This window comes from Apiospora marii (assembly GCF_038362585.1).
Source record: "Apiospora marii strain CBS 49790 chromosome Unknown utg000007l_segment0_segment0, whole genome shotgun sequence".
Classification (NCBI taxonomy): Eukaryota; Fungi; Ascomycota; class Sordariomycetes; order Amphisphaeriales; family Apiosporaceae; genus Apiospora; species Apiospora marii.
In genome coordinates this window covers 893556-913812 of record NW_027117379.1, presented here as the reverse complement: position 1 = coordinate 913812, position 20257 = coordinate 893556, and the positions used below count along the sequence as shown (strand labels likewise).

Genomic DNA, 20257 nt, shown 5'->3' with positions numbered 1-20257 from the left:
GGGTACGGATAGATTTGGTGTGGTTTTGTACAGGGAGGAAGTCAGAAGTGGTCTTTGTAGCTGTCGTCTAATGAGAGAGCTCCTGAAACTAAAAGTCGAAACGGACGATGGACGATATTTATTCATGCTAGGTGGAGTCGAGTTCAGCCCATCAATGGGTTTCAAAACTGGCAATCTGCGATGCCTCTTTAGCACAATGTGGCAGTATGGCTATCGAAGGGCCCGATCTTCACAGCCGCTGCTGCGCAAGTGGTGTCGCTGAAGCCGAGGCTACCGAAAATACTAGAGTCTATGTCAAATCGGCCCACCGCGTTGGAGTGGTGAGATCCGCAGATGCAACTGATTTGAATTATCTAGAAGGCCGAGGCTCCTCAAAGGGATATATATCCAGCAAATATCAACGGGTAATGGATCCGATCTGGTGAGCTGTTGGCTGGGTAGAGTAGGGGCAGAGGATTGGAAAGAAATGGGAAACCAATCATATGAATGACATCATTCCAAATAGAGTAAGACTCTAGATCACGGCGTCCGCAGCAGTCCGCACGCATTCCAAACCAGCAGAGCCCCGTGCGAGAAGACCCTGACATGGCAATTACCGCATGCGGAAAATGAACTAGCCTCCGAGCCTCCGTCGTCCGCACCCTCATCGTCTGCCAATACTACCCACATTCACGTGAAAGTCTCTTCAGTCCAAAGGTACAACATTGGCAAATCACCCGCTGCAGTGCCTTCGACCTTTTAGCAGTCGGTTGTTTGAAGAAGCAGGCGGGGCAGGAGAGACTACGCAAAAATTGCCGAGTGCAAGAGGCTACTTACCCCGCCGGTATCCAGAACAGCAAAAAGAGAAATTTCTGTGACAAGAGTGGGATTCGAACCCACGCCAGTTTCCTGACTACGATGTTGGTTGTCAATCCGAAGACTGATATCCTGAACGTAGCGCCTTAGACCGCTCGGCCATCTTGCCTTTATTGGTTGAAGAACTTGTCTTTAAGCTATCTTATCACGACGGGAAGCGGCGGAAAAGTGGGATTGAGTAACCTTGACTTACTTCGGAGGCCATAGACAGGTGGGCGCCAACCAACGTTGCAACGGAGATATGCAGACATTTAAGGCTGAACTGCGTATATCTTATGAGCCAGCTTGGTGTGCAGCATATCATCGTACTAAGCGAATTCCACTTGCAAGACTTTGTAATGAGTGTGGACTTGGCCACAGGAATCAAGTGTGAGAAGACCACCAAACAGTCTCCCAAGCAAATCGAGATACATGGAGCAAGGTCAGCCCGCTGTATGACTGTTCGTCAGATATCTCATTTCGCCCAGCTTGCTCTGGTGACATGGGATGCGAGCTTGGTTGTTGATGGCAGCTTGGCCACCACTTCGCGGCAGAGAGCTCAACAGACAGCACACAATTTTCTCTGTTGCGTGCGGTAGGCAGTATACCAAAAGGAAATCAGGGAATCAGATAAATGCATGTACTTAGTTGGCGCTTCTGGAGCTTTGGGGCAGTTGGTTGTCTCCTTCCCTCGCCAGAGGAGGCTGTTACAAGTGAGTGCCCGGAGGTTCCCGTTGACGATGTGTATCTTCTTGCAAGCCAATTAGGTGTTATGGATGGCTCCATGCAGACCTTTCACCATCACCGTATATGGCATCGAGTAGAATGTGCATGTAGTTGGTGTGCCCTCTGCCTTGTCGTTATTGATCGTATTGATCGTATGGGAGCACCAGCCGAGCTGGAAAGTGCTGGATCGGTCCATTTCATCCAATTACACTGGCTCGAAAAGGGGTTCTATGGGTTGGCTCGTAGGATACCGCAGATGGAAGCAATGCGACCACGTACAGCTGCTTGAATAAGATCAATTGTAGCGCAGAGTAATCGGACAACGATATAACCACAGATATCGACGGTGTGATTATGTGCAGCAGCAACCATAAAGCAGTAAGTAGCAAGCTCCGGAGGATTCCAATTGTGCAGCCGCAGCGATTGGCCTCGAGATGCCTGAGGGCAGAAGAGAATCCCAACAAGAGCAAGACTGTTGCCGTACCCGTACACACAGCACATATGCAGTTTTTGGTTGACTGGGCAATCCGATTGATGGGAGTTTGATTGTTTGAAGACCTTGGAATAGGAACAATCAGTTGGGTCCCACTTCTGCCATAGGGGGGAGCACGCGACTTCCCAACTGCACTGCTGCTGCCTTACCTACTGTTTTCTCAAGCTGCTGCAATATTGTAGGATCCAAGAAATCGTCAGGAAGAAAAAAAACCCCGCCTAGGAACACAAAGTTCAAGGCGCCTTTTCTGATTTCTCCTATCCTGTAACCCTTCCCGTTGGGCTCCATCCTTCTGATCGTCCTTGAGGGCCCATATGTCTTCACGATCAGCAAAGACTCATCAAGAACGCAACTGAGCTGCCTTTGGATTGGCAGTAACTATCATTTTGGAACCCCATCAGGTCTCTGCCGCTTGACGCGAGACGACGGCGTCCAGACGTTCGTGATGTTTTACAGCCACGAAAGTAGGTACACACTTGTGTTTTCATGTGGTTTGCCACCTTTGCTAACATCGAGGCAGTCTTGACCGACCGCCAATATGGCGTTGCCACCATCTGGTAAGCAGTCCAATCGCACCAGGGTCGATTTGCAACGAAACTATCGAAGCATGGGAATTCGTGTTGGCTGTTTTTCTGACATTCGTTTTGCAGGATCGTGGCCACCATTGGCTCGCGCTCTCAGACGAGACGTGTAACTCGTAAGGCAATCCAAGATGTCGAGATACAGAAAGCTGTCGAGAAGATCATTGAGCCTGGTGCTCCGATTGCACTGCGCTTGCAAGGCAGTCTCCTTTTTGGAGTGTCTGGAGTGTTCAAGCAGCAGTGCCAGTATCTTCTCACGGACGCCCAGAAAGTGAACTTCCACATGAATGCCTTCTTCAAGAATATGACAAGGAATGAAATCGACCCAGAAGCTGGCCAGGGAAAGTGAGTACAACATCCTGTCCCGTCCCTTCTCAGTTCGTCAAAGAGCCTCCATTGACTCAAGTTACAGACGCGAGAATTTGATGATCATGGATCACCCCGACTTCGCTTCTGGCTTCATTCCCCAGATGCCCGCCTTCGACTTGAACGCAGACACGTTTCAAGTCAACAGCAATGGAAGGAACAACACCCAAAAGACATCTTCACAGATGTCACCGCATTCCTTGGTACCGGGCTCTGGCAGCGCATCTAGCCAAGGCGGCTTCCCGCTGCAGCTGGATATCCCCCGTTCGGATACGCCTGACCATAACCTGTTCCCTCAAGGTCTCCAGGGCCTCTCATCAGGACAGAAGCCAGCACCTCTGGGTGGCGAAGGCGATATCTTTGGCGATGATGAACTCGGACCTTCTGCAGATTGGGGTTTCCACGTTGATGAAGATGGCAACGTCGTTGAGTCTGCAGCCGTTGGCCCTGTTATTCTTGGCGAAGAGGCAGAGCCGTTCCCAATGCAGAGCATTGAAGGAGGAGATCACCTTTCCCCATTGGCTGCACAACAGCCAAACATTGATGATCAGGGCGACATTATTATGATGGACGAACAGCCACTCCCGGATGTTGAAGCTCTACCTCAAGCTCAGCGCGACGACCAGAAGGTGTATGACCAGACCAGCCCAGAAGCAGACAAGGAAGGCGCACCAACTCAGCGAAAGAGAAAGCGCAAGGTTTTTCATGCTGATGAGCGACTTGAGATCTCCCGGAATGTCCTTCGAGATTGGCAACACCCCGAGGTGTACAAAAGAAATTGCTGCAAACCCAAGCGAAACCATACCTCGGCCAACGAGGCCAAGAAGAACGCTATACATCTTACTTTTGGCTTAGGTCTTGCCAACATCGGACAGAACCTCGGCGTCCCAGGAATGATTCACCCGCTGGCTGTTCAATATTCCGGTGATTCTCTCTTCACTGCAATGACTGGTCTCGAGGTCTTTAATGACCCGGAGGAGGGTGGACGTAAGCGTGCTCGATCAGCGTCCGAAGAAATCGATGATTCCGAGGGCGAAGGCCGTCGGGTCCGGCCACGCCTGGAGGACCAGGGAGACGCCGAACATGCGCAGCAACACCAGGGCCGCGGCGATCAGAACGGAGATAACGTCTTCGGCCTCGGTAATGACGGCCTCGACCAACTTTCTGAAGTCGGCAGAGAGCGTCAGTCAGCTCTTGAAGATCACCATTCATCTGCTTTGCCTTGGAACAACCGAAACTCTTCTCTTGTACCCGGCTCATCCGTCCGTGGACAGCAGCCACAATTTGGTCGCGATCAGCCTTCGAGCCCTCTCAACAGACGTGCCGGCTCAGTCCAAGATATCGTACGCTACAGCGACGGTGGCGGAGACTTCGACTACGAGTTCGGTGGTGTTGGTGGCGACTCCAACGGTTCAGGATCTGACCGAGGGTTCTTTCCTATGCCCGCTAAAGGAGACAACAACGAGCTTAATCCCCAGCAAGGAAGCCAGTACGCACGGGAGTTCCTCGACCGTGAGGGTGCCAACTTCCTTGCCTACATGGAGCAGACCATTAACGAGAGCGGCGAGCGCCGTCATGACGAGGACTTCGAGAAGCAGCGTAAATGGGTTGCCTTCGACGACGCCTTTGTACCCGCCCGCACCGAGCGAGCCACTGCAGCTCAAGCTTTCTACCACGTCCTTGGTCTCGTGACCAAGGGAAGAATGGTAGTTGAGCAGAACAACACGCTCCAGGACCCATTTGGCGAGATCCACATGGGCGTCAAGATCGATTCTGGAAGTTAGAGCGAGCAGGGCAACCACGCATTTGCACCAGTACATTCTCCTAATGAATTGGAGACTTGGACTTCTGGAAGGAGGTGGGCATAGATGCGGAAATGACGATCAAAAGAGGCCCAGCTGACCATTACTGGCTCTTAATAAATTGTTGTTACATGGTATTGGCGTCAGGAGTTTCGAGGATGGCGGCTGGAAGGTTATGTCTTCAGATCTGGGTGACTCAACAAGTCAGGCCACCTTGATCAACATGGGAAAGCATATCCATTCAGGGCTGCGAGTCCTTCATCATTCTGCGTTTGGAGGTTATGTGTGCAATAGGCACCAAACAGAATCACCTGGCGTTTTTCGAGACGAGATTTACGGGGACGATTTGCTCTCAAGATTGGAGGATATGATGTCTCCCAAATGGATGTAAATGGGGCGAGCATTTACAGAGTCATGGCTTTGAGGAGTTTCAGTTCATTGTGTTCATAGGGCAAATAGACACAGACTAGGGTTGCTCACGCTGCAATGAAAAGCAATACGATACGCGAATTGAATCAATTAAGGCGAATGTGCCGCAATGAGTAGCCTAGACATCATCTTATTCGTATATCTCGTCTTCTGCATCAGCCCCTTCCCGATCCTCGAAGACTAAATACGTTTCTTCGTCAGATTCATCACCCATAACAAGGCTCCAGGCAGATTTCACAGCCTCTAGATCAGAATCCTCGAAAGCCAGGGTTACTGAAAGTGGTGGGAAGGACAAAGCAGAAGTGGTGCCGAGTTTCTCAGTAGTAGATTTCCTGTCACCGATAGCTTGTTCGTAGTAGAGTTGATAGAGACATGGAGATGTTGACTCTTCACCTTCTACAGCTTTGACAAGCATAGCAAGCGCTTGCTCGAGCTCATGCTTCGAGTCAGCTGTCGCCAGTGTTGTAAGATACACGACACCTATTGCAAATCTGGTTAGCAGATTGTTCGGACTCATTTGATAAGACATCGAAATGTATGAGTTGTGGGTGTATCAGTTTGTCAGAGGTTGTTCTCGTCAAAGCATAGCTCAGACAATGTAGATAAGAATTTTGATCTGGTTCATCCTAACACCATGGAAGAGGGGCAAAGCTTTAATGAAGGGGGCGAGAAGTAGAACTTACATTGACCAACAGGACACTCTCCGGTATCACTAGAGTGAACCAGAGCATATATAGGCGATGGTGTACTTGGCAGTGCCACCACGGCGACTGCCGGCGTGGGAGCACCCTCGACCAACACCTGGAACAACGAATTAAGCGGAGACTTGACCACTGCGACAAGTCTGCTGATAGCTTGGCCACCGGTTGTAGTTTCTTGCCCAGAGATCACTGAGCCTGCTTGAACCGTGATATCGTTGGACAGCTCCAAGGATGCCTTCTCGTTCTCACCCGAAGGCTTCAGAGTTGCGCTCGTGTCCAGCATATAGATGCCACCACCTACAGCGCCAGCACGGCACGCAACCTGGGCAACCTCCGAGAGACCACCCCATTTCGGGTACACAGCGCAGAAGCCTGGACCAAATGTCCCCATGGACGTCAGATGACGGTTGATGGCTGCCAACCCGGATCTGACAGAGGCCTTCCCATCCAGAGCCATGGTCAACGCGACAACATACCTCTTCAAATCATCTTCCAATTTGAACTGGGCAGTGAGAAAGTCGGTGAGCGGGGCATCGGCCTGGTCCTCCCACAGAGGCTTCTGGTCATCCGACTCGAACTCCAGCACGAATTTCAAGAACTTCATCAGGGACCGCTTCGAGCGAGCAGGTATGGACTGGCTCGAGAACACGTCTTCGCGGCTGCTCGGAATCCGGGAGAGCTTGGAATCGGATCCATCCTTCGCCGGTTCATAGACGTAGAAGGAGCCGACTGCCAAGAACTCGACCTGTCGGTAGGCTCGCGACGAGACCAGGTTGGATAGAAGCTTCGACTTGGTGTGAATGATCTGCGGTGCGAGGGCCAGCGAGTAGGCGCGGGGGAACTTCAAGCCTTGAGCTTCCGCATCGTCGGGTTTCCACACGGCAGCGTTGCGGAGCACGCTCTTCCTCTCGTCGCCCGCGCCGGAGCTTGCTGCATACTTGGCGGCGAAGCGTTCGGCATCTTGCAACGTCAGGGCAGCTTCGTGTTGACCGTAGTAGTCATTGGGGTCGGTGTGGAGGATACGCTTCTTGGACCGCGAGAGAGCTCTTCATCGTTGGAACAGGAGGCTAGGTCAGTCAGACCGACTTCGCTTTGTATTGTATCCTCAGAAAGCATCTTTTACTCACAACGCCAGGAGGGACTGCTGCAAGCCAGTACCACAAATCACGACATCCCAAGGCTCGTCGCCGAGAGACTCCATGATTCTGGACCTTCTTTTTCTCCCCTCAAGGAGATGGGCAGCTGAGGTAGGAAAAACGAATAGGCGGGAAAGAGGACCAGCCCAAGTTTTTTTTTTTCTTGAATGGAGTCTGTTCCGACAAGAATGACCCTGTCTAGCCCCGCTGCTGTAGCCGGGAAAAAAGATATTGCTGCAAGCCCAGCTTGTGCACGGACCTTTCAGAATCGGCGGGATATTGATAGCTCGCACCTGAGAGGGCCTGATTTTCCTTTCTCTTTTTCAAATAATTACCGCTCATTCAAGTCTGGTTCTGCTGCCCTCAAAGCACCATAGCACCTCCGGCAGCGAGGGCCTTTCATTAGGCTACTCCAAATGGGCGGCAGAGCAAATCGTCGTCCCGTATCTACTGTCCTGGATTTACAACCTGATAGGATAGTTCGAAGGGTTTGATACATCTCCGCAAAATTTGCCCATTTTGATAATGACCTGCTTTTAGCAGCAGTATGACTTCAGAATAACCGCCCGCAAGAACCTGTAACATGCATATAATGGGTCTAATAAACGTTCCCTGGCTAGATCGATCATAAAAAAATGAACAACAAATCCATATGCACGAATTATGAGGGGTATCAATCTTTATTTTGTTTGCGTCCGCTCCTACTCTATGGCGGCACGAACTTGGTCCCATCTAGACTCTGCCGTAGCTACCACCTTCCTCATGAGTTCAGGACCGACGACTGTGCCTCCATGCTTCGAAATCCCGAGGATCTTCGTGCTTCCACCGAGCTTATCGACTACCACGGTGACCGTCTCGTCGCATAGCCCTTCCTCGAGTCTATCCGGGTCGACGAGAACCCAGTAGAGACCGCTGCCCTTCTTTTGCTTCTCCTTCTCTGTGAACACAGCTCCCGTGCATGCAACAGGCAGTCCCCGCAGGTTGAGAGGGGCCGCCTCTTTCTCAGAACGTTTGCATAGCACCATTTCTCGGTCTGCGTCCCAGTAGGCGAGCGGGAGCTTCGTGTCCCGCAACGCCGCGAGTATGGCGGTCCAGGCCGTATCGAAGGGGTTTCCGTCAAACGAGATGAACAGGACGTCGATGTATAGCACCCAGTAGGCCTTGACGGCCTTCTCTTCGGTGACCGCGTACTCGTCGGTTTCTTCCGCCTCGTCCATCTTCTCGTCGTCGTCTCCGGTGTTTTTCTCGCCAACCTCTTCGGGATAGATGCGTAACCGGCTCACGTCGACCAGCTTGGAGCTGTGGAGTAGAGAATAGATGCGCGTGCTCAGCGTCTGCGCAAGCGTGGTGGGCGGCACGCCGGGCAGGAAGTTCGGGGCGCAGCCGGTGGCGAGCTCAATGTTGGGGACGAGGAGGTCGTAGTCCCGCGCCTCGTCCAGGAGGAGCTGGGGTCGTCCGAGGGCGCTCGGTAGTTGGGGATGGCCGACGTCAGGATCGTCTCGCCCCGGACGCCACATATGACGGTGGTGTCGCCATTGCGTACTACGGCGCTGCCATGGGCGTGTGAGAGAGACGAGGTGTTGATGTACGGGGTGCGAGTCTCGGAGGGTTGGCGTCCGTTTGTACGAGTGGGCGTCGTGGAAGGATCGCTGGGCTGCAGATTTGCGAGGAGGTAAGGGTGTGGCGATAACTTGGCAAACGTGGTACTCGAGAGAGTCAAAGACTTTGCTGTCGCCATGATTGTGAAGGGTGCCTGCAAGTGCAAGCAGTTGATCCTGACAATTCCAGATGCAGCTCCTTCAATGTCTGTTGCACAGAGCGATGATCGATAGAAATATTTTCAGCCTTGCCTTCCACAATCGATAGTGGGGTGCAACGCCCATGCGACCGGTGTTAGTGGATTGCAAGGCTGTGCTTTGGTAGGCTCCATGGGTATTTTACATGCCTTACCTAAGCCAAAGTACGGGCCATTCAATGCTTGCTATAGGCACGACGGTAGGGAACAGAGTTTTATTTTTTTCCTCGACTGACTTTTTGTGATGAAGAAGAGGATGATATTGCAGAGATTGATTGATGCGACTGGCGTAAAACCCGACAGGAAGCCATAGTTGGAGCTTATTTGCAGGGCTGATATTGCACGTTTCCGTTCCGAGCACCGTATACTTGGAGACAGCCCGGACTCCATTTATCGCAGCGCAACAAGCCTCGGACTTAGCTCTTCGTTAATCTCGAGTTGAGCATGTGTTGTTTGATAGTTGCGACAAGGGATCTAGCATAGATTGCCGTGATGCCTATGGCGCCAAGTGTAACTGTGAGTTGCAAGGTTGCTTGCTAGATGGCTGTGTCTAACTGTTTGGCAGGTACTTTGCCTTACATGGGCAGGAATACATACATGAACCCATCAATGGATGAATCAGGTGTTAGTTATCATGTAGCCTGCGTGACTATCCAACGTAATGCTTCCCTGCAGGTATTCATGGTAACGTGTAATGATGGCGAGTGCCGGCCGACCAATAACACCGGGTGAGAGGAAGACCCAACCAAATTGACCATATAACAGACGGGTTCGGCAGTCCTTTCATTGGTTCTAGCACTCCTACTACTTACATACTCGGAGAGTCGGAGAGAGCATTGTTGTCGGCTCGGCTGTGCTGTGCTGTGCTCGAAACGGGAATGATAGCGTTGCTTGCGGTTACTACTGCTACGATGCTCGTGGATAACAGAGTTCCATGCATCAATCCAACTTATTGACCAACTTCGTCGTGCTGCTCTCAATTCCCAGCGCTCTGGAACACATTGCATGAGTTGAAGAGGCCGGCCAATCAGCTGCCGGGATCCGGGCTCCATCCTGCAGCAGAGGTTCAACGGTCACGTCGAAAGTGGTGACAACTCATCCGTGCTGGCCTTGGAGACAATCGGCTAGCCGAAAAAGCCGGATCAAGCTCAAGAATCTCTTGTCCATGCAGGTGAAGACGTGCCAGGCCCGGGGAAGACGCGGTGATTCGATAGTATCCCAGGGCGTCCTGGTTTATCCTGGAAGCGCAGCTGTGGTGGAGCTACTTTGTCCAAGCCAACCGATAGCTTTGGCGAATCACCAGCTGCCTCTTGCCGCCCGTCCTGCACACCGCGGAGCTCAATCTGTGAACAGCCAACAGGATGCCGTCGAATCCCAATGCCTCTTCCCAGCCATGCGCAGGCTTTTCTTTCCTTCTTCCACTAGGGTTTTCAGAGCAGGGTACCCGGTGTCAATCACGGGAGCTATCGCATCTTCGCCTCTAATTCGATAGCACCAACGGACCCCCAAATCAAAACGATGATGATACGACATCTGCTAGGCTCTGACAGGATGAGGCAAACAAACTCTTCCTGCTCGGGGAGGGGTTTCGTTCATCTGCACAAGACGAACGCTTATCCGTCTTGGTGTTCCGGTTCGAGAGCTACACCACGCTCTTCCTTGGCTTGCTTGACATTCGGTCTTGACACTTGTCTTGACAGCAAGCTGACTTATTGCATGTGTGCTATTGCAGTAGGTATGTGACTGTATGTAGCGCTTCACCACCGCTCGATGCAACCTTCGTGACTAGGTAAAAATGGCAGACCTGGGCTGCCGTAAGCCGGCAAAATACCTCATTTCCCAAGCAGAGGAGGAAGAGCAGAAACAACAGTCAGACGTGTTCACCAAGTGGTGCGAAGTGGTGCGATTGAATCATCGAAGACATCATCAACCAACAGGTCTATCATATTCCCTTTGACTGTCACAGCACTCGCCCCACCAACATCACTGTCGATCTACGGGGCCCGTCTGCATGCGAGGACCCAAGACCCTAGTTGGTATAGACCATGCCCCTTGCGACCCTACCGACGCCTCCCGCCTCATTAGGAGCATCCAGATAACGGCCCGCACCAAGAGCTTGCTTTCCCTCTGGCGCTTACGGTTACACACCCTCCCTGGTACGACCTGCAGACCTGCAGTATGCGGGGAATAGCCCAACTTCGGACCAGCCAATATTAAAGACGGCCAGCCGCTGGACCTGGCGCCACTTTGGTGCCAGTTTCCGTCCGGTCCCCTTACAGCATCCATATCACACCAGGCTGTTCTTGCCTGTGATTGACTGGGCTCATGTGAAGTCGAATTTGCGCATCTCCCTTCTGTCCCACCAGCACGCTTCTGTATATGCACATTACGAACTAGGTCAGACCAGCCGTGGTCGTCAAACGTCTTACACCGTTCGACTTGGCTAGTTCCGGTCACATCTAGCCGGAGAAGAACAGCTTCCCTAAAGCAAACATCCCCTGCCGACTTCGTGGTATATACACGCAGTACCCATCCCCATCGCGGCAGCAACTGGCCCTTTTAACCTCCTCCAGCTATACACTAATACTGTGGCGCGGGGAGTCTGGTATTCCTCAGTCGCAAACGAAGCGCATCATTCTCAACTCTTATCCACCTGTCGATCCTTCCTGCTCGTCCACACGGAGCTATCAGGGTATAGCTTCATCTGATCAAGAGTCCAGGTGGTCGGTATAAACACTCTTATCAGTTGAAGGTCGTCTCCATAAACTGGTCGAATGCCCTCCGGGCTTAAAGGAGTGCGATGCGATTTGCCATTGGCGCATAGCACGGAGGTTTTGATCGTATCTCAGTCGACCGGAAAGCAAAACTCTTCGATAACATGGCCTCCGAATTTCAGGACGCAATGGCCGGCGCGTCTCGGACAATGAGCCAACTAGCAAAGCGAATACATATTCCGTTAACAGCGACCAGCCCACCGGGCCTTATCGAGGCCCTTACGGTAGACCCCCTGGGACAGGGCAGGGAAGTACGGCCTTGGATGGACATACTTCTGCCTTGCGTTGATGGGGTCAGTCCTCTTTGTGAGGATATGGCATTGGTGGCAGGATAAGATCCGACAAGCGATCTACAAGCAAGATGCTGAGCGACACTACCGGGACCTGTACAGCTTGGACCCGGAACAGGCCATGACGGGGATGCAGACTGGACAAAACGAGCGCCACTTTTTCCCCGAACCGCACGAAGAGAAGAAGGACTTCAAGCCCCGGAGCGACTTCTCATCCATCACGCCCGTACTCGATGCCCTCGCTTTGTTTCGCTGGGTCTTCTACCGACCCATACCCGATCTTGTATGGCGCAGGCACCGCTTCACTTTTTCCTCCCTGGCGGTGGTGGCCGTCGGCTTTATTGGGTTCGCGTTCACCGCGCTTTACACATTCTTGCTACAGCCCCTTTATTGGCAGAGTATCCAATTCGGCTCGCCTCCGGTCGCAGTCCGCGCAGGCATGATTGCGGTGGCCATGACCCCTTGGATCATCGCATCCAGCATGAAAACCAATGTTCTTACCTACATCACCGGCATTGGCCCCGAGAGGCTGAATGTATTCCATCGGTGGGCAGGGTATCTTTGCTTGTTCATGTCGCTTGTCCACACCGTCCCCTTTTATGTTCAGCCAGTGTGGGATGATGGTGGTATGCAGACATTTTCGCGGCTTTTCCCGGAAGGTAGTGGTGTCATTTACGGAACAGGAATTGCGTGTCTTGTTCCTCTTATCTGGCTGTGTGTGGCCTCTCTCCCCTTCATCCGGAGGGTGGCATTCGAGGCATTCGTGATCCTCCATGTGCCTGTCGGGATGGTCTATGTTGGCCTCCTGTTCTGGCATACGAAGAATTTCCTCGCCTCGTGGAGTTACCTATACAGCACCATCGCAATCTGGGCATTCTGCTATGCTCTGCGACTTTTCAAACTCAATTGGACCAAGCCATGGCGACTTGCCTTCATGGTTGGAGACGAGGCAGCCATCACTCTTATGACGGAAAATGCCATCAAGGTCACAATCCCTACACAGATGAGGTGGAACCCTGGCCAATATGTCTATCTGAGGATGCCTGGCATCTCGTTCTTTGACAACCACCCTTTTACTATATCATCACTTTGCAGCGAAGATTTCCCGTCCGAATACGGAGAGCAATATCGGGACTGTGTTCTCGTCTTCAAGCCCTACGGGGGTTTCACGCGGAGAGTGCTGGAAACCGCCATTCAGAAGGGCCCCTTCCACACATACAGGGCTTATCTCGATGGTCCTTACGGCGGGATGCGCCGAGAGCTCTCTGCATTCGATACCTGCATCCTTATTGCGGGCGGAAGTGGCATCACTTCACTGATGTCTCAACTGCTGAACCTCATCAAGCGAATGAGAGACGGCAAGGCTATTACCAAGAAGGTCGTCGTCATTTGGGCCCTAAAGAGGCTGGAAGCAATGGATTGGTTCCGGGAAGAGCTCCGGATCTGTCGAGAGTCTGCACCGCCCGAAAGTGTGACATGCAAGTTCTTCGTCACGTCGGCTGTGCGACAGCGCATCGGTGCTGGAATTGGGGAGCGGGCACAGCGACCCTTGAGCACCATGTTCCACGACAGGCTAGATGGCTTCGTTGCTGGCGTTGCCTCGAAGCGAGCCTCCACCTACATCCGCGATGAATCCCAAGGCAACGTTGACTATGAGCGCGAGCTGCGCGCCGAGGATGAGGACAGGATAACCGCTTTGCCCCCGCAGAAGTATCTCCAGCCGCATCACGTGCCGCCGCAGCGACAGGCGCCGGCCAACAGGCAGTCGGCTCAAGAAGACTCGCTGCGGAGGCTAGAGGGGCGAGAAGATGAACACCATGCAGAGGATCAAGGGGATCATATTGATGCTCCCCCGCCTCCTCCCCCGCCGTCTGGCTCCGAATACCCCGAGGACAAACCCAAACAGAAATTCCAGTTCCCTCCTCTACAAACACGGCCGGATAAGCAGCCACACTTTAACTATGCGCCACCGTCGCCCCGCAGATTCGATGGCTCAAATACGCAGAGCCCCGAACATGAGCGGCGTTCGGCGGAGCCCTCCCAGGATCTGCCCCGACCTCCCGAGTTCGCCCATCTCCGGACCACGAACCTACCGGGTCCGGGCCAGGGCCAGCAGCAGAGACCGACGTCGACGTTTGGGCCCCCCTCGGGCTTCGACTTTGGGTTCCCCGAGACCCCCACGGAATTCCAAAAGTCGCTCATGCGCTTCGCGTTTCCCGTTCCGCACCAGATCGACGGCGGCTGGAGCGTAGAGTACGGCCGCCCGGACCTGGGCTACATGCTCAAGGAGTGGGCGACGGGCGGCACCGACGGGCGCGGCATCCTGGGCCGCCGGACGGCTGTCTTCGTCTGCGGGCCCGAGAGCATGCGGGTCGGCGTCGCCAACACGGTGGCGCGGCTGCAGGCCGAGATCTGGGGCGACGACAAGCTTGAGGAGATCTTCTTGCACACCGAGAACTATGCCTTGTAAGACTTTACAAGGCAGAGTGGCTCTCGGTTGTATATATACATACACACATATATACCTTACTTATACTATAAGCCACCACCTACCAGCAGCTATCAATGACTGGAGTGGGAGGCATAACAACGGCAGGGAACAGGGAAGCGGGCCCTGCATGATGGGACGATGATAATTATACCTCTTGTGGAGTTTTGTTATTGGTTTTGGGGGGACAAAGATACCAAAAAACGTATTTCTCGTTTTGTTTTTTTCATGACTCTATATATATCTACACAAGGCGTATGTAGGCGTACGTATCATATTTGAATGGTTGGGCGATCGATCAAGCCACACGGGGTTCGTCCCTTAGAAGCTGGGCCATCGGACAGCATCCTGACGTTAATTCATATTCCTTAATGAGACCGCATCTCTCTCTTCTTAGCCACACCCGGTTTTCTGTCTCCTATTCGCGTCTCCATTGCTTGAAGTCCGCAGCTACATAACTTGTCCGTTGCCTATGGTGGGCGAGCAAGGTCAACAAAGGTGCTACAGTTTCTCGACCCTGGAATTGATATCTTGCTCCTCATTGCGTTTGCCCACTTCCCGGCTCAGTCAGGCTCGTCCATCGCTTGTCTCAATACATGCTTCCCCTTTCCCCCTAAATCGGTGGCCAAGGCTGGTTCATCATCACCCCCAGGATGTTGAAGAGAGAAAATAGAGTGTAAGACATGCAGCAAGACGTGGATGTCTCGGTATACGGAGGACCAGCTGGAGGCTGTCTGGTTTTAGTCAAGACCCCCATGCCGTTTATCCCTATTATGACCATGTATCAAGAGCTCTTCCGTCAACTTTGATTGCTGACCGATCTCGATGCTCTATCCAATGCCAAGCCGGTAGGGAACAGCGTATACATCTAATGCAAGCAGGGGTTTCTTTCGTTTGCAGCGTCATGTGTGTATATGGACACGAGTCAAGGATTAGCTAAGACCATGGCAGGCGAAGCGAAGAGATACTGATGTTTCGTATTTGTCCGTGCAATATCTACTCTGACAAAGTCCTTCCTTGAGCCTGCGCTGTCTCGTGACGATTTTGTGGACACGGGCAGCATCAAGCAACTCGTGCTGCCCTGTATAAAAAGCTCTGGCATCCTTCTTTCGCGAATCACAGCGCCGCCATTTCGAGCTGATGAGCCGCCGCTAAAGCACCGAAAGACAGAAAACAAGGCCAACGAACTATATGACTGCAGTTTCGAGCCTCGGGGGTACATCACGGCAGGGGTATTTGCGCAACAGATAAAAGAAACAACCCGAATATCCAGAAGCAAAGAAACAGTGTCCATTTTCTCGTATGCAAAGCAATCCCAGGTATCATATCCAGAGAAGTAGTGTAGAGGCGGCAATGACAACGAACCGTAACTCCCGCCCAAGAATCACAACTTCCCAGACGCCGAAATGGTCAAATGAGCCGTGAGGCTACCCCTATATTGCCCGGCCGCGAGGCCCCATCAATCTTAATTTTGATAGTGACAGAAAGAAATCATTGTTTTGAAATGCTGGTCGGTTAAGATTCTTTTTGATATACCGAGCAGCTTTTGGCGTTCGTTTTCCAAGGCGGTGCTGTGGTTCCCTGCCGAGTCGCGAAACCAAACAATCTTGCCGTTATCCTCCATCCCGTGGTCGTGTGACCGTGGCCTCTACCAATCCATGCTTGTAGTCCAGTCGTCGACCTTTTGACACCCGCAAATGATGCATCGTGAGTTGTAATATGTCGTTGGAGTCTTTGAAGTCAGGGGTGGGTTTCCTAAGGTGGATGCGCCGCGTATATTAGGTTCAGTGTCGGTGTCGGCGCCCCGACGAGCTAGCTTCGTGGCGGTGGGAGTGCCCATGCCCGTGTCGGTGAGAGGAGTGGTGTCCTTCGCGGTCCCGCCGCGACGAGCTTGTCTGCTCAAGCTCACGGTCCAGCTCCTCGACTCTTTGTCGGTAGCCCCTGACGATGTCACGAATATGGCGGATGCGATCGAAGTCCAACTCGAGTTCGTCGAGCTGGCGCATGATCTCGTGGAAGCGCGCGATCTCGCTGTCGGCAGTGTCGATCAAATTTCCAGCTTGGTCATACTGCTGCATGGTGACCATGGAGCTCTGTTCGCTGAGGTATTCGATGCGCTGTTGGATCTGCACCATCAGGCGATCGAGATGCCTCGAGAGCGCGGCAAGACTTGAGCTGTCTAGCAGCAGGCGGCCCTGCGACGAAGCGCGACTGGCGGCGCGTGAAGAGGAAGAATTGGCCTGGGTTTGGTGATAACGTAGAAGCTGGATCTCATCCTCGGTCAAGCCCAATTGCGCGTCCGGGACCGTGTTGGCCTCGGTCGACGGCATTGGCACGAACGTGGGCACAGCACAGCACAGCGTCTGCGTTGGCAACTCCAGCTGCCCGCTTGACTAGGATGGAGCGTTGTGCAGCGTCGGTAATACAGGGGTCGGCGGTGGCGAGCCGAGGAGGGGCAGGTCCGGACTGCAACGTCGTCTGGTTTTGGTGTATAAAGGCGGATGATGCGACACCTTGTGGTCAAGCTTTGGATCTAGCGGTGCGGAGGGCCTCATTGTCTCTCACGGCAAAAGGTCTATGCTCATTGCATCGCGGTCATGGAAGCAGTCGAAGAGAGGCGAGGGCGACAGTGAGCGGGCTGGTGAAGGTCATATACAAGCTTGATAAGGGAGCTCCAACCGGGGGTGGTGTGGTGGGAGGGCGGGAGATGAGACGAGGTGTACGGCGGCACAATGCAATGCTTGGAACAAATGGAGATCAAAAGAATGAAGGGGGACGGCCGGCCGGAGTTGGCTCGCCTGGGTACCTCAGACCGCTTAACAACAACAGCAGCAGCAGCAGCAGCGGTGTCCTACTTTCTTTCTGGTGATTTGGCTTGGGGTTGGTTTGGTGATACACGCAGCAGTCGAGCCGGTTCGTTCACCACACACAAGCATACCCACTCACACGGAAATTTTCCCCTTCTTCTTCGTCTTCTAGATTACCGTACCCTTCTTTCTGTATGCAGTAGACTCGACCACCCACACCGACGGGGTACACACCACTTCGACTTCAGCCTTTCGTCACTCGGGATCAAGTCGCAAGCGTTGGACAGAAGAGGAAGCTAGGGAAAACCAGCAGGCTGGCGACAAATGGTTTCTTTTCCCTCGGCCGAATCAGCGTGAGCTGACAGGAGGGTGAGCCAAGACAGTCTATAGCCAGGATGTTGGCACTACAGTACGCTCCAGGTACAACCGTGGTGGTATTGGACGATCGCAGTGGGGACGTCAGATGTTTCCGTTTGGGCGGACTGGCCGGTAGGGATTATCTTGGGATGGGTAATGAGGTAATGATATATAAAATTGACGGCAAAAGAGGTGTGCGGGATTTTAAAATGTGACAAGGGACAGTGACAGTCGATTTCAGTGGCTTGCAGAGCAGAGAAGAAAAGAGAGAGAGAGAGAGAGAGGCCGTGAGTGTGTGTAGTAGTAGCTAAGTAAGTGGGAGAATGGGAGTGAGAGAGGCAATCCAGAAAGAGGAGGAGAGAGTGACCCTGGCCTCGGCAATTGCTCTCTGCTCCACGATTAATAAGGAACAGGGCAGTCGTCAATCTTGGGTGCTTGGGGCGGGATGCGGCGTCAGTGTGATCTACTTTTTGTGGTTGTAGCATCCAGGTTGCCAGGACGGGAGCGATGCGATGCACACTGCGATGTCGATGCAATGCAATGCACGACAGATGCAAAAGCAGCAAATTGCAAAGCAGCGAGGGCGCGGCCGGAACGGGAGTCGCTTTTCTGCTTCTGGGCTGCTGGGCTTCTGGAGGAGGGAGGAGAAGGGACGGGACAGACAGGCTCGAACAAAAGCCCCCAAACAAACATACACACACCGACCGATCAAGATTGATTGACAGTATGTATGTACAGTGGACCGGGGCAGGGCGTGGGCGGCAGACGGGAGTTGAATTGGTTTTTATGGGCTTGCCTTCCCCACCTCGGCCTCTCCTCGAAGTCAAGGCCAGTCTAGATGGATTGAATTTGGGGCGAAAGCAAAGCGTTTCGCTGCCGCCGGATGGAACCTCTGGAACAGCGTCAATGCAATGCCGGGGTCATCCTTGGACTACGTAATGGTTTTGTACGACGACGTAGGCCAGTACTTTCCTTTTAGGTTGTTGATGGGATTTCCCAAAGAGCTGTCACTTGAAGTAAGGATCAATCAATACCGGCACGCATCGATGGCACCCCATCATAGAATCGATGCATGCTGCGCCCAAGTATAGATGGTGAGATGCTCAAGTTCCTCTTCCTCCTCCTCCTCCTCCCCTCCTGCAGCACCTAATAATGCAAGGTACAATTGGATATCAATCAGCAACCGTCATGCCACCTGCCTACCTTTACTCAACCAGGCACATGGGCTGGCCCTATCTGACAAACGAAATTGCCAATATCAACCCATTTCCATTTCGAACTCCAATACATCCGACTGATATATTTGTCCCCAGAAGGGTTGTTTCATAATATCTGCCAATCCGTGCAGCGCAGGCGTCCCCCCTCGACTTTTGATTGGTCTTGTTTGCTCGCAAGGCTGAGACTGGAGTCTGGGCCGCATATCTCAAACCGGCTCGCCAAGGCTCAGCTGCATGATTACGTCTAATAAATATACAAAAGAAGCAATCACTGAGTTATGGATGGCAGCAGGTATCTCATCTATCTAGCTCTGCATGAGGGTAATCCGCCTTTGGTCAGCGTCTCACGGATGGATATGCAAGGAATCAAACTCGACTTGTCTTTTAGCCGCTGCTGATGACTGTCGGTGGCTTGGGTCACACTCCACCCAATGACACCCTCCCTTGGCGCGCTTAAAGAGGCCGAGGCGTCACCCAGCAGCTCTACACGTGCAGTCCTCGCTGCACCACCCTTATGATGCAGGTCCGGCATCTTCAGGGGCGGGTCTGCCTACGGTATCGTTGCGGAACGTGTTCGTCCGCCGTGTTCTCCTGGCTCAGAGTTGATATAGTGTAAGATAGTTCCGAATTACCGGGTACGCAAGGCATATGCCCTCCCTGTCTGGGCTGATGACGTCCAAGGCCACCATCGTCATCTATAGGGAAAGGTTGCTCCCTAAGAGCTGGTGTGGCTATGGATTATTGTCTTATCATCGCCCTCACCCTCTCCGCAAGGTCGCCCATCGAAGCTCTCTTCATCCAGTTTTAAAAGGACGAGGGACCCGGGCTCAGGGGCACGTATGCTCCATATTGAAGCTTTCTTGGACGAGGCTATATGTTCAAGACAAAGAACCAACCCAGTTGCGGGGTAGAACATATCTCCTAAGACACAATGTGGCATATCTATCGCATGTGACTATCTCCGCTCTGAGACACGTTCGCTTCCCCAGGGTTTGATTGTAAGCGCTGACCCGGAAGTGCCGGGAGCACACCACGGTTTATGGTCAATAGTTTGATGGCAGTCAGCTCACGGCACAACCCCCATTGCCCGATGTAGGTGATGCCGCGAGTGCATATCGTCATCTCCAGAGGCGGGCACTTATGTAGGCCACCCGTAGGTCTGCTTACAATGATGCCGTGATGATACGCTCGGACAACTAAGGTCTTCGGAATTATTGGCATAGATAGAGCCCATCCGTGGCCCTCTCGAAAAGTTCTCGTTGGTTTGAGCTACCCGCCATTGCCAACGGTGGCCTTGACGCGTCTACTGGCCACGGCAAACCATTCCCCACGGGGAAGACTTGCCAGGCCCCTTATTAAGCCCGTCCTTGGGCTATGTAGCTGAAAGCATGAAGTTTTATACTGGAGAACCAACGACCACCCAATAGACATTCCCGTCTTGTTTTCTTCTTTCTGTCTTCC

General features: G+C 52.9%; 5 protein-coding genes across 5 annotated transcripts; 2 read left to right on the top strand and 3 right to left on the bottom strand.

The window, feature by feature from the left end:
* Window positions 1–2498: 2498 nt before the first annotated feature.
* On the top strand, window positions 2499–4784 carry PG985_010682 (REC8 protein; the record flags this gene model as incomplete). The annotated part of the gene is made up of 4 exons (XM_066830450.1): window positions 2499–2517; window positions 2574–2610; window positions 2704–2979; window positions 3047–4784. The coding sequence occupies 4 exons, from the start codon at window positions 2499–2501 to the stop codon at window positions 4782–4784; spliced, it is 2070 nt and encodes a 689-aa protein (XP_066681132.1).
* Window positions 4785–5361: 577 nt separating this feature from the next.
* PG985_010681 (Rab proteins geranylgeranyltransferase component A) lies at window positions 5362–7133 on the bottom strand (the record flags this gene model as incomplete). The annotated part of the gene is made up of 3 exons (XM_066830449.1): window positions 5362–5711; window positions 5915–6978; window positions 7060–7133. 3 exons carry the CDS (start codon window positions 7131–7133, stop codon window positions 5362–5364), a joined length of 1488 nt encoding a protein of 495 aa, XP_066681131.1.
* Window positions 7134–7769: 636 nt separating this feature from the next.
* On the bottom strand, window positions 7770–8806 carry PG985_010680 (uncharacterized protein; the record flags this gene model as incomplete). Its single annotated transcript, XM_066830448.1, has 2 exons — window positions 7770–8532; window positions 8556–8806. The coding sequence occupies 2 exons, from the start codon at window positions 8804–8806 to the stop codon at window positions 7770–7772; spliced, it is 1014 nt and encodes a 337-aa protein (XP_066681130.1).
* A 3119-nt stretch (window positions 8807–11925) lies between these two features.
* Window positions 11926–14397, top strand: PG985_010679 (ferric reductase like transmembrane component; the record flags this gene model as incomplete). The annotated part of the gene is made up of 1 exon (XM_066830447.1): window positions 11926–14397. One exon carries the CDS (start codon window positions 11926–11928, stop codon window positions 14395–14397), a length of 2472 nt encoding a protein of 823 aa, XP_066681129.1.
* A 1802-nt stretch (window positions 14398–16199) lies between these two features.
* PG985_010678 (uncharacterized protein) lies at window positions 16200–16745 on the bottom strand (the record flags this gene model as incomplete). The annotated part of the gene is made up of 1 exon (XM_066830446.1): window positions 16200–16745. One exon carries the CDS (start codon window positions 16743–16745, stop codon window positions 16200–16202), a length of 546 nt encoding a protein of 181 aa, XP_066681128.1.
* Window positions 16746–20257: the final 3512 nt, after the last annotated feature.